General features: G+C 37.0%; 1 protein-coding gene across 3 annotated transcripts in view; it reads right to left on the reverse strand.

The window, feature by feature from the left end:
* coro2ba (coronin, actin binding protein, 2Ba) overlaps positions 1-14,665 on the reverse strand; it is a 118,347-nt gene that overhangs the window by 19,163 nt on the left and 84,519 nt on the right. For all 3 annotated transcript variants that reach the window (XM_060911965.1, XM_060911964.1, XM_060911966.1), the window contains exons 3-5: positions 5,157-5,273; positions 3,568-3,717; positions 2,959-3,123 (exon numbers count right to left, since the gene is read on the reverse strand). In XM_060911965.1, the coding sequence (XP_060767948.1) occupies positions 2,959-3,123; positions 3,568-3,717; positions 5,157-5,273 (432 nt within the window). The remainder of the gene's footprint in view (positions 1-2,958; positions 3,124-3,567; positions 3,718-5,156; positions 5,274-14,665) is intronic.

Consider the following 14,665-nt stretch of genomic DNA (forward strand, 5'->3'; position numbering starts at 1 on the left):
TCTCAATGCTGCTTATGTCCTGAATCATCACCATGTATAAACACAGGAAATCAGACTTCTGTTCAAGCAAGTACAGAGAATAAATAGCATTATTCAACATGGATGATACTAAAGGTAATACTACCAAAGGATTTAAGGATTCTTCAATATTATTTCAAATAAGAGACCATTTGTCATGAGTCATGAGACACATGAGGACGATTTTAGATTTGTATGTATGTTACAGGAAAATTAACTTCTGTGTACAATATAAAAATAATAAAACGCAAAATAATAGGATAGGATGGAACAAGTGCTATTTTATAAGCTGCTGAATAATAAAGAAACCACTAATTGGCCTAGTGGTTAGTGTGTCCGCCTCTCGACTGAGAGATCATGAATTCTACTCGTGGTCGGGTCATACCAAAGACCATCATATATATGGTATGTACTGCGATCTGGCAAGGCATGTTGCAATACAGATGTGAGTGGGGAGTCAAATTCTTTCGGTGACCAGAGGACTAGCCCCCACACACACACTGTAAACCTAGCTATGTGAGAGGCCGAGGGCTACAGAAACGGAGATTGGCGCTGCCCAATGTGCCCATGGCGTGGGAAGGACTTTAGAATAATAAAGAAGCCATATTGTTAAATTTGGCTCAATGAATGCAATAATTACAACTTGGAGCATTCATGCAACAATATACAACCCCAATTCCAAAAAAGTTGGGATGCTGTGTAAACTGTAAATAAAAACAGAACGCGATAATTTGCAAATCATGGAAAGCCTATATTTCATTAGAAATACTACAAAGACAGCATATCAAATGTTGAAACTGAGAAATTTTCTTGTTTTCTGAAAAATATATGCTCATTTTTAATTTGATGTCAGCAACACGTTTCAAAAAAGTTTGAACAGGGGCATGTTTACTACTGTGTCACATCACCTCTACTTTTAACAACACTCTGTAAATGTTTGGGAACTGAGGAGACCAGCTGCTGTAGTTTTGAAAGAGAAATGTTGTCCCATTCTTGCCTGATGTACAATTTCAGTTTCTCAACAGTTTAGGGTCTCCTTTGCCATATTTTGCACTTCATAATGCACCAAATGTTTTAAATGGGAGACAGGTCTGGACCGCAGGCAGGCCAGTTTAGCACCCGGACTCTTTTACTACGGAGCCATGCAGTTTTAATCTGTGCAGAAAGTGGTTTGGCATTGTCTTGCTGAAAGAAGGAAGGCCTTCCCTGAAAAAGATTTTGTCTGGATGTCAGTATATTGCACTGAAACGTGTATATATCATTCAGCATTAATGATGCCTTCCCAGATGTACAAGCTACCCATGTCATATGCACTAATGCACCCTCATACCATCACAGATGCTGGCTTTTAAACTGTGCGCTGATAACAAGCCGGATGGTCCCGCTTCTCTTTAGCCTGGAGGATGTGGTGTCCATGATTTCTAAAAATAATTTCTACTTTTGATTCGTCAGACCTCAGGACAGTTTTCCTCTTCGCCTCAGTCCATCATAAAAGAGCTCGGGCCCAGAGAAGGTGGCGGTGTTTCTGGATATTTTTTATATCTGGTTTTAACTTGCATTTGTGGATGCAGTAATGAACTGTTTTCACAGACCATGGTTTTCTAAAGTGCTCCTGAGCCCATACAGTGATTTCCACTACAAACACGTGTCTGCTTTTAATACAGTGTCTCCTGAGGGCCTGAAGATCACAGGCATCCAGTGTCAGTTTTCAGTCTTGTCTCTTGCATACAGAGATTTCTCCAGATTCCCTGAATCTTTTAATGATATTATGGTCCATAGATGATGTGAGCCTAAATTCTTTGTAATTTTACATTGAGAAACGTTATTCTTAAATTGTTGCACTGTTTGCCCACGCAGTCTTTCACAGAGCGGTGAACTCCTCCCCATCTTTACTTCTAAGAGACTCTGCTTCTCTGGGATATGCATTTTATACCCAATTATCTTACTGACCTGCTGCCAATTAACTTAATTATTATTTTCAGCATTACACAACTTTTCCAGTTTTTTGTTGCCCCTGTCCCAACTTTTCTGAAACATGTTGCTGACATCAAATTCAAAATGAGCAGATATTTTTCAAAAAACTATAACATTTCTCAGTTTCAACATGTGATATTTTGTCTTTGTACTATTTTCAATGATATATATATATATATATATATATATATATATATATATATATATATATATATATATATATATATATATATATATATGTATATGAAATGTGTCAGCCCTGCGATGATTTGGCGACTTGTCCGGGGTGTGCCTCGCCTCTTGCCCATAGTCACCTGGGATAGGTTCCAGCTTGCTCGCGACACTGCACAGGATAAGCAGTTTACAGATAATGGATGGATGGAAATGGAGTTTCAACATTTAATATGTTATCTCCATAGTATTTTCAATCAAATATAGACTTTCCATGATTTGCAAATTATTGCATTCTGTTTTTATTTACAGTTTACACAGCATCCCAACTTTTTTGGAATTGGGGTTGTACAGATATTGGCAATTTTCCTGGACTTCTATTAGACATTAATTTCAAAGCCTGTCAATGTCTCCATCATATATTACTTTGTTTTATTTTTAACTTGTCTCATGCTTTTAACTTGCATTTCATGACATTTGACAGAGGGGAAAAAATGCTGCTTCCTTCATCAGTTCACATTTTCTATCCTGGGTTTAAAGGCAAGTGCTTTTGTTTAAAGGTACTACATGCAGATAATTTGCATTATTTGAATGGAGAGCGAAGCAGGTACATAACATGACTCTGAATACTTGTGAATTTCCCTGCGTAAATACTGCCATATTTTGAGTGATACTAATTATAACCTCCATTAAGATGAGATCTTTAGTCAGTAAGTTAAGGTATCAAGCTTCCTCATCTTCTGGAGTCTGTGTGAGTGTGCTATTAAATATCTTAGTGGTTATTAAGGGACTCACCTGTAGCACCTGGCCTGAGCGGGGTTCGATGACACGTAGCTTCTTGTCCTTGCAGCTGGTGGTTAACAAGCTTCCATCAGTATTGAAGGACATGCAGAGGATCACATCTGTGTGGCAGTCGATCATCTTCACCGGCTCTCCAATCTCTAGGTTCCAGATCAGGATCTATAAGTGAAAGGTCAAGGCTGAGTTTCAGATTTAATAAATAGCTTATGTATTTGATATAATTTTACTCTTACAAAATTTTAAAGTGTTTCCGTGTCGCATTTTATATGAATGGTTAAAGAAATACTTCAGCTACCTTTTTTTACACAATGTTCCTCTAATCGTGAACATAACAAATCAGCCAAGATAGGTTCGCTTCTTCTGTTTTATTTTAGGCTGAACTATTTAATTTGAATAATTAAGAATTAATGAATAAAGGACTAGTACGATGGAGTTTGTTTCCACTCAGCTGAAGTCGATTCATCAGTTCTGCTCAAATCAACACTTGTTTTGATATCACAGGACAATTTAATAAATCAGATGCACACCTCTTCAGACAACCTCACTTGAATTTGTGCTTGTTTCCAATGGGACCCATATGTATTGCATAGTGTCTCAGCACACCTTGTAGTCATATCCTGCGCTAAACAGGATGCCGCTGCTGGTTGGGTGCCACTCTATAAGACCCACTCGTCTGCTGTGACCATACAACTCCAATATGGCTTCAGTCATGTTTCTCCTCAGGCCACCATCTGGAATCTCCCATATCCGCACCTAACCACCATCACCCCACACACATACACACAAAATATAGTAAGAGGACGGCAACATCACTTAGATCATATCTTGAATGCAGGCAAATAATTTCCATTAATAAAATTTCATTATGAGATTATTATAACAAATAGCATATTTCCAGACATTTTTTTCTATGAATTTAGGCTTTAAAGTGGCTTATTCCTTTGATCATTAAATATTTAACACTTATTCCACAAAGTTGAGTCGTACATGAGCTGATAGCCGGCTATGAGATTGAGTGGAATAACTGTTTTATTCTATCCACATTCACTGGATTTTGAAAAACAGAGCATTTTTATTTTTATTTTTTGCACATTCGATAAATAAAAACTTTATACAAAACATCCGACAAAATAATTTCCACTTAGAATGTAAACAAACCAGCGAAATAACAGAGCAATTTGTGATAAATGCGATAATAATAATTCTTGAAAAATAAAAAAAGATACATTCTTACCATCAAATACTTTCATTCCATATTTTGTTGCTTTTTTTGTATTTTTGTTTTCAAGTAGAGACTTTATTTCGTCCTTGGTTGGTTCAGCAACACGTTCTGTCATTTTGTTTTTCTCTACTTACGGTATATGAGCTGATATCCTAGTAGTAGAGTAGCCAATCAGAGCGCGCGATTGCTCATATCCAGTGAATGTGGGTAGAATAAAATTAAACATATTTCAGGGAAAAATCTGTCAAAATAATTTGCAGTGAAGTATTATTTTAGAATTTATCCAGCAAATGAGTCATAAAATCAGCAATTATTTGCTGTCCCAAACAAGTAAAGCTAAAATTTCAGTCGCTACTGACTCTGTACACTCTTAGAAAAACAGAGTTTTTCGCAAAACCTCTAAGTTTTTTCAGGTTGTCTCTCCTTTAAGGTTCTATATCGAATGAATTTCCACAGAAAACTTGACAAACCTTTTTTCTAAGACCGTAGTTTACTCGACACTGTTGTGGTTCAGAGCTGCTATTTCATGAATGCCACAGGAAAATATCAAATAATCTCCTGCTGGCTGATGTACTGGGATTTGAAAGGATTAGTGTTATTATGGAGAGATTTTCTTTTATTAGAGCTACTGACCCTAAATGACTGACTAATACGTGCACTGAGGCTTTGTGACAACAATTTTGGCTTGTAGGAAAGTTGAATAACATGCTGGTTGTCTATGGTGTGTGTCGGTGTATTAATTTGACCTGTTTCATGGTATGTTTTAATAATTTAATAATTGTTCATTTAATTCTAATGGAACATGAAGTTTCTTCTATGCACTGATGTTACAAATGTATTTTTATTACCATTCTTTTTTTTTGGATAATGGATGGAAACGATTCTTTAAATTCATAGAAGTGGACCTTGAATTTGATCAGTGGTGCTCAGTGAATGGGTTTGTGCTCAAGTTTGCTATACTTTCACTCACAGAAGAGTCTTCTGAACAGGAAGCAATGATGTTCTCATGGAAAGGGTTCCACTTGATATCTAGCACGTTGCCTTGGTGACCGCAGACCTTTGGGTGGTGAGGGTCGATACGGCCGGACTGTGCAAGAGAAACACAAAAACACACACACTCGCAGGTTAGCGTTTGTTCTGCATTCAAGTCACAGTTCAGGTCGACATAACATTAATGCAGCACTGTATCAAAAGCAGTATTGTGAAGAATAATAATAATAATAATAATAATAAACAGCAAGGGAAGGAAGAAGGAGAGGCAAAGCAGCAGCATGGTATAATTGAACTCTGTCCATATGTCCATATGGCGAGGGCTGATATGAAGCTCATAGGTGTGGTCAGATTAAGGAGTATGCCACACACCCTCTTTCATTGGCATATTGAACAATGTCCCCCCTCCCCCCATAAGAATTGCTGTGTGCCTCTTACCAAGCCTATTTTGTAATTTGTTCCAAAAAATATGAGTTTTCATTTGGTTGAATTTTCAATAAGATGTTTTACTTTTCCAATCTAATGCTTGTTAGCTTTAGTGTCATGAAATTCACGTTTTTAATCACATCCATCAATATACTTCCTTACATTTCCAGTCTTTAATAACACGTCTACATATTGCTTTATATTATAACACACTATTGTTGTATATTTTTGTATATTATAGTTCATTTTTCTTCTGCAGTGTGCACTGACGTCCATGGAGTGGAGCTGCTTCACAACACTCTGAGCTCACCATGATTACAACGTCATGAATGTTTAATGGCGCTTCAGTTCAGTGACCTCCTTCTGAGGCCTTGGAGGATTTGGATCTCAGGTTGTACACACTAAGGTGTGTATCACAGGGCTGATTAGAACCAGGTCTAACCAACAGAGAAACTAGGAGTTGGTGAAAGGAGCCATAATGGATGTCTACATTAAGATTCATGTATATGATCCTTGTGTCTTAAACCGATAACTTCTGTATAGACCTGTAGGAACTGAAACGTGTCTGATTATGTTTTTGTTAAACTAAAAGCACAAGCTCACAAAAAGCAACCTCTTACTATTCTTCTAATTCTCAGATCACGCCATGTTGTCGTATTCGCAAGACACAAAATGTCAGAAATTTTTTCTCTCTTCGTTACCATATAAAATTAGCACAAGCACTGCTCAAGGGCACTTTCATTTGAGAGATATTCACTGAGTAATAACTTTAAGATTTTCACTGATTTCCCGCAGGGCCCCAGATCCCAAATGAGACAGATAAATGATACAAAAAAGAATAATTGCCAGAATAATAGATTAAAAAAAGGTCAAAAATTGTCTGGATTTGTACTAAAAATGCTCCCTTTTAATATATTATTATACAGTAGATTACACATTTGGCAGCTTTTCTGTTCTCTAATATAAAAGTTTCAAAACCGAATTGAAATTGAATTGGGGAAAAAAAGGCCATCCACGACACAAAGTGTTCTCTACCATGGCTTATTGCTTCGATTTTCTGTTAATAGCTGTAAGACAATAGACTCTTATACATAGTTAATGATGTCATCTCGCACCAACAACAATGGAGCCCCAGAGGAAATGAGCCCCTGCTGAGATGAAACTAGTCAGAACACAACAGCTGTCTGAAATGTGAAAATGTCATCTGAAAATATGATTTTATCACTCTGTTGGTTGTAATATAATGTATAGTATAGTATAGTATAGTATAGTATAGTATAGTATAGTATAGTATAGTATAGTATAGTAGTCAAATATACCATGCACTGAGAGGCTCCGGTTGAAATTCTGGATTCTCTGAGGTGACTGGCATCGAACTATTTTGTGAGGGGCACAGCCCCAAAGAAGATAGTACTATGCCAATCACCAAAGAGAATCTATAATTCCTGGTGCCTCTCAGTGCATAGTATATTTGATTTATATCCCTGATCAAAAAATTCAAAACCAAACTCGACATAAACTCACTGGAGGCAGCCATATTTGTTGTTTACATCGGCATGACCTTCGACCTGTGCATGTGCAGTGTACCATACTATCCCTTATCAAAAAGAAGTATACTTCAAGTTCATTTTATTAAGTATACTTAAGTAAAGTTAAAGTAAACTTTGAGTATACAACTAGTATTTTTTATTTTGTACTGCAAGTATACTACAAGTAAACTTATATACTAATAGTTTACTAGTTCTATACTTGCAGTCCACTCTTTAGTTTACAAAAGCATACTTCATAGTGTACTGGAAATATACTATGAGTTTACTCATTTTATATGTCTAGTCCACTTTTTAGTTTACTAAAGTATACTTTGTAGTATACTGGAAATATACTATTGGTTTACTTGTTACACACTTCTAGTCCACTTTTTAGTTTATAAAAGTATACTTTATAGCATATTGGAAATATATTATTAGTTACTGGTTATACACATTGAGTCCACTTTTTAGTTTTGAAGTTTACTGCAGTTACCCTTCTAGGTATACTATTAGTTTTCTAGCCCTAACCCTTACCTCATGCACACTACCAGTAGACAACTTAAGTGTTTTGTATCTTAAGTTACAATGAAGTTATAAAGGTAAGAATTCACAAAACAACAACAGATACTCAGGATTAAGAACATATTCATTTTCTTTAAAAATAAAATTTTAAAGCAACATTGTACTAAATGCTAAAACATGGCAATGATGACTGAAATTGACAACCAAGCTCTAAATAAATAAATAAATAAATAAATAAATGTAATTATCTTACTCAGGAGAAATTAAAACAAAAACCTTATATGGAACAACTGACATACCGAAGAGTCAACAATGCTGAATCACAACTACAGGGCAAATACACTTAAACATAAGGCACAAATATTTTAATACTTTATTATACTTTTGTTAAGTATATCTTGATCAAAAGTTTAAGTATAACCTTAATATACTTAGACTTTTCTCTATACTTTTCAGTATAAGCCAAGTATACTTATGTATAACTTTATTAAGTATATCTCTGATAAGTAAATAAAAAGTAAACTGAAAGCATACTCTCTTATTTTTAGTTTAAAAGAAGTATACTAGAAGCACACTTGAATATATACATTTTTTGTAAGGGATTGCCTACCTCGCTAGGCATGATCATGATACGTAGCCACAGCTGTGACTCGAATTGGCCGTATAGCTTGAAATTGTGACGTCTGTTCATGGTATAATCAGGATATACTGTACCATGACTGACTCACACCATATCCATTTTTTTTATTTTTGACGTCACAAGATACATCGCTGAATCAATGGTGGAATTATTTTATGTCACGTGAGCCATCCTTGGCCAATCCCTGTACAGGGATTTTTTTGATGAGAGATATAGTATAGTATAGTATAGTATAGTATAGTATAGTATAGTATAGTATAGTATAGTATAGTATAGTATAGGTAAATGCTATTATTTTAAATGAAATGCTGTAGTAATTGGGTACACCAAGGTAGACTATATTGCATTTTATATTTAATTTACTTAAAATGTCCAGTGATTGTGAATGCAGACACCAAACAGAACCTAAGAGTCACTACTTGATATATATTACAATCAGGGCTTGGACTAGTTTTATAAAACAGACAGATAGATTGATTTGAATACAATAGATTGATTTTTGATGCTTTATACCACAGCTCTGTTAAATTCTTAAATCAGAAGGTGTTGATAAATTTTCTACAACTGCAAACCTCTGAAAAAAAGTACTAGTTCTACAACCCCGATTCCAAAAAAGTTGGGACAAAGTACAAATTGTAAATAAAAATGGAATGCAATAATTTACAAATCTCAAAAACTGCTATTGTATTCACAATAGAACATAGACAACATATCAAATGTCGAAAGTGAGACATTTTGAAATTTCATGCCAAATATTGGCTCATTTGAAATTTCATGACAGCAACACATCTCAAAAAAGGTGGGACAGGGGCAATAAGAGGCTGGAAAAGTTAAAGGTACAAAAAAGGAACAGCTGGAGGACCAAATTGCAACTCATTAGGTCAATTGGCAATAGGTCATTAACATGACTGGGTATAAAAAGAGCATCTTGGAGTGGCAGCGGCTCTCAGAAGTAAAGATGGGAAGAGGATCACCAATCCCCCTAATTCTGCGCCGACAAATAGTGGAGCAATATCAGAAAGGAGTTCAACAGTGTAAAATTGCAAAGAGTTTGAACATATCATCATCTACAGTGCATAATATCATCAAAAGATTCAGAGAATCTGGAAGAATCTCTGTGCATAAGGGTCAAGGCTGGAAAACCATACTGGGTGCCCGTGATCTTCGGGCCCTTAGACGGCACTGCATCACATACAGGCATGCTTCTGTATTGGAAATCACAAAATGGGCTCAGGAATATTTCCAGAGAACATTATCTGTGAACACAATTCACCGTGCCATCCGCCGTTGCCAGCTAAAACTCTATAGTTCAAAGAAGAAGCCGTATCTAAACATGATCCAGAAGCGCAGACGTCTTCTCTGGGCCAAGGCTCATTTAAAATGGACTGTGGCAAAGTGGAAAACTGTTCTGTGGTCAGACGAATCAAAATTTGAAGTTCTTTATGGAAATCAGGGACGCCGTGTCATTCGGACTAAAGAGGAGAAGGACGACCCAGGTTGTTATCGGCGCTCAGTTCAGAAGCCTGCATCTCTGATGGTATGGGGTTGCATTAGTGCATGTGGCATGGGCAGCTTACACATCTGGAAAGACACCATCAATGCTGAAAGGTATATCCAGGTTCTAGAGCAACATACGCTCCCATCCAGACGACGTCTCTTTCAGGGAAGACCTTGCATTTTCCAACATGACAATGCCAAACCACATACTGCATCAATTACAGCATCATGGCTGCGTAGAAGAAGGGTCCGGGTACTGAACTGGCCAGCCTGCAGTCCAGATCTTTCACCCATAGAAAACATTTGGCGCATCATAAAACGGAAGATACGACAAAAAAGACCTAAGACAGTTGAGCAACTAGAATCCTACATTAGACAAGAATGGGTTAACATTCCTATCCCTAAACTTGAGCAACTTGTCTCCTCAGTCCCCAGACGTTTACAGACTGTTGTAAAGAGAAAAGGGGATGTCTCACAGTGGTAAACATGGCCTTGTCCCAACTTTTTTGAGATGTGGTGTTGCATGAAATTTAAAATCACCTAATTTTTCTCTTTAAATGATACATTTTCTCAGTTTAAACATTTGATATGTCATCTATGTTCTATTCTGAATAAAATATGGAATTTTGAAACTTCCACATCATTGCATTCCATTTTTATTTACAATTTGTACTTTGTTCCAACTTTTTTGGAATCCGGGTTGTAACATAAATGATTCAAGGTTTATATTAATTCACTCGTTCTACAGTAATACATTACCATTTCTACATATAGTAACAGTTCATTCATATCAAGACATTCCACAAAATCTATTGATAATAAAAATGGATTTATCTTTTTTTCAATAAAGAAAAGTGTATCATGGTAAATCTTTCTGTTAGGACATGTTTATGCAACATTTAAGGAAGGAGATTCCAGTGTCAGAGCTGTAATAGTCAGCACGGGAGAATCTTCGCTTTCTGGTTCCTAAGTAACATGGCAAGCTGTGCTTTTTTGTTTATTGAATTCAAGAGAGATGAAAAAAGAGGCTGGTGATGGAATGACTGTTCACAGCTGCTATAGTGTAAGTGATAACTTCTTTCTTGGATGTTCCATAACATTAAATGTAGCTATAAACTGTTAAAAAGTACAACATTTTATTCACGAATAGTCAAAAACAGTAATCACTAGCAAATCACTGTGATATAATACACCCGGGTATGGATTATTCTCCTATACCAGCATGTGCCACTGTACAGTATGTTATTCCATACTTATCGATCCTTTCTTTTTACCAGATTTACCAGTTTACTCAAGGCTCACAGAGCACACAGCACATCAGGGGGCCCACTGAGCTGATATGGGGGATGGAAGTTAGCAGGTCGGATGAGGGGGACAGGCAGGATGGGCCTGTCTAAGAGGATGCTGGGATTTCCTGTGAGACACCCAGTTACAGGGTGAAGACAAAGGGCCTGGGAGAGTGAGAGCACCAACATCCTAAATGTGTCTATGTTGTTTTCAGTATTCCCTTTTGTGCCTTAAATATCAGGAGTACTAAAGAACGGCCATTTTCTTATTATTCAATTACGTTAATGATTATACAGATGTATTTGCTAGGTATTTTATACACATTAACAAAACAAAAGACAATTCAAGTTATTCTTAGAATAATGTTCAAGAAATGCTGTTCAGAATGATGGACAAGTTGGCTTTCTTTCTTTCTCATCACCCATATCACAAATGGAACACTGCAAAAAAATTTAAAACTGAATTTGAGGAGAAAATTACTTATTTGGAGTGAAATTATCTTGCTGCATGGACAGATATCTTTACTTGATAAGACATCTTAGACTAAGTTGGTTGCAATCTAGAACTAGGTTTAATAATCTCAGAATTGGTGTCTTGTGTTCTTCTAATAGGAAATGCTAGATAGTTTCAACTATTTTCAAGATATTTTCACTTGCTAAGATTTTGTTTTGCAGTGAATGCATTCCATCCCTAACATCTCTCCTTTTCTTTCTTTGTCTCGATTTGCCCCCAAGTTTATTCATTGTGGATTGAAAAGAGAGGAAAAAAAAAAGACACACAGAAAAAACACACACAGTGACTGAGACAGATTCACAGATGTGTTGGCTGGAGACCAGCTTTTCCTCCTCACACACTTTACCCTCACGGCTGTCTGGGAATTGTAGTCACACACATGGAATTGGATGCTAATGAATTCAGTCAACACCCCTTACTAAGAGCCATACTAAAGATTACAAGGAAAATCTGCATGATTACTGTAATTACAGGAGTACAATGAGTCTAGACTTCTAGTTCATGAGCTTTGCCAACAACAAAGCTGCTGCTGATTTTACTAGACAAAGAGTTTTCTCTGATTTAAAGCACTCTAACACAATTAGATACAATAAATGTTATGCTTTGTACAGTAAGTTCTGACAATACTTGTATCTGCATATATAAATTGCTCACTCATCAGTTAGTGAGTATGTTTACATGCATACTAGTAATCTGATTAAATGCTCAAGTGAAGAAGAAGAAGCCTTTATTTGTCACGCGTACACTCAAGCACAGACTTCAGCACACAGTGAAGTTCCTCCTCTGCATTTAACCCATCTGAAGTGAGCAATGAGCACACACACATACCCAGAGCAGTGGGCAGCTATGCTACAGTGCCCAGGGAGCAGTTCAAGTCAAACACACTTCAGCCCAACCTCAGGCCATGGCTGCCCCCATGTTAACCTAATCGCATGTCTTTGGACTGTGGGGGAAACCAGAGCACCCAGAGGAAACCCATGCAGACACGGGGAGAACATGCAAACTCCACACAGAAAAGCCCCTGTCAACCACTGGGCTCGAACCCAGAACCTTCTTGCTGTGAGGTGACAGTGCTAACCACTACACCACCGTGCCACCAAGTGGTCGTGTGAACAGTATTCTATGATCTTAATCATATAATTACGTCCACCAACTTTGTTGGAGGAGGTTATGTTTTTGCCTCTATTTGTTTATTTGTTTGTTTGACTGTTTCCAACATTACTCAAAAAGTAGTGAACAGATTTGGATGAAATTTTGAGGAAAGTTGGGTTATGGGCCAAGGAACAATCGATTAGAGTTTGATGCAAATGCAGATATGTATGCGGATCCAGGATCTTTTTGTCTGTTCCCAACATAACTCGAAAAAGTCAAAGTCCTTCCTGTGCCAGTGCCTGGTCTTCCCAGGCAGTCTCCTATCCAAGTACGAACCAGGCCTTTAAGGCACATCAGGCAGCGCTAACCTCCGATTCTATAGCCCTCAGCCTTTCATCTATTATATAGCTAAGGTTACAGTGGGGGGCTAGTCCTCTGGTAAACACGAGAGTTTGACTCCCTACTCACATCTGTATTGTAGCATGCCTCGCCAGATGGCAGAAGGTACCATTTTTATGATGGTCTTTGGTATGACCCAACTACAAGTAGAACTCATCTCCCAGTCAAGAGGCAGACACACTAACCACTAGGCCAGCTCATGGTACTCAAAAAATAGTGAATGGATTTTTATGAAATTTTGAGAAAACATGAGCCATGAGTCAAGGAGCAGTTGATTAGATTTTGATGCAAATCTGGATATGTATGTGGATCCAGGATCCAGAAATTTGGTGTACAGCTTCAGTATTATCCAAGGTTCAAATTATTTGATTTTGATGTTGATAACATGTAACTTGGCAGAGGTACGCACTCTACTGAGTGCTCTTCTAGTTAAACCTGTTATCAGATTTCAAGAAATTCGATGTACACCTGGATTTTCTCCAAAATTCTGGTTATTCAGCAGATGCACAACATTAATCTGATATTCACCAACAATCAGATATTTTTCACCTTTATACAAGTGCACATGTGCACAAACAACTGATGAGAGAAAAAAAAAAAGCTTGCATCTGTCTTAACCAAGGGCAACATTAATTAGAAGAGCACTCGGAAGAGTGTATACCTCCACCAAGCTCCATACTCGGATTTGTATCAAAATCTAATCAATTGTTCCTTGGCCCATGGCTCACCTTTCCTCAAAATTTCATTGCTAGCATATTGTTAGCATATCTTGCTAGCTATCTACGGTAGTCACTAGACTGCAAACATTACATTTAATAAGTACCAAAATCTACTGTCATACTTTAGTTTTCTGAAGCACACAGCTGTATTATGCGATGTTAAAAAAGCCACCCTCTACATTAATATAATAAGCATTTCGATAATCAATTACTTCAGTACATGCCCCAAATGTAGTATTTCCATCATTTTCTGTGGAAAGCTCTTGATACGGTATATAAAGACCATAAAGCCTGAAGAAATGTTTCTCCACTTTAGAACATCTGTGATAAATAAAGCACAAACTTTATCCAAGACTATATAACACTTTTACTGAGATCTAGACTACAGTAAAGAACAGGGTACCTATAAACTGGGCTGATTCATATTGACTGAGCAGGCTAGATTGTGAATGCCCATTGTGTTTTAACTATCCACTGCTCAAAATAGCAAACACTGATGAAAAATCCAGCTTGGTGTGACTACATGCTCGCTAGAAAAACACAGGCTGACTGGACAAACTAGTAGACCATCATTGCTAGCTGGTACGTAGTATAAGTAAGCTGTTGCAGTAAGTGCTGGTAGAACAGAAATGTTTTTTGAATTACTGATAATAATACTACATCATAGATGAGTTATTCTTAACGAAGTGATTAGAAGCTGGGAAATAACTGAAGAGTTGGCAGTGTTGGCCTACCAGTTTGTCCAACTCAGGTCTGTGTTTTGGCTGGTAGCTCATCAGACCAAGCTGGATTTTTCAGTAAGGATGCTGTATAGCATGACTGCAAAATTATGATTCTTTTGAGGGTATTTACAATTCAGAAACAG

The sequence above is a fragment of the Neoarius graeffei genome, chromosome 27 (genome assembly GCF_027579695.1).
Source record: "Neoarius graeffei isolate fNeoGra1 chromosome 27, fNeoGra1.pri, whole genome shotgun sequence".
Taxonomy (NCBI): domain Eukaryota; kingdom Metazoa; phylum Chordata; class Actinopteri; order Siluriformes; family Ariidae; genus Neoarius; species Neoarius graeffei.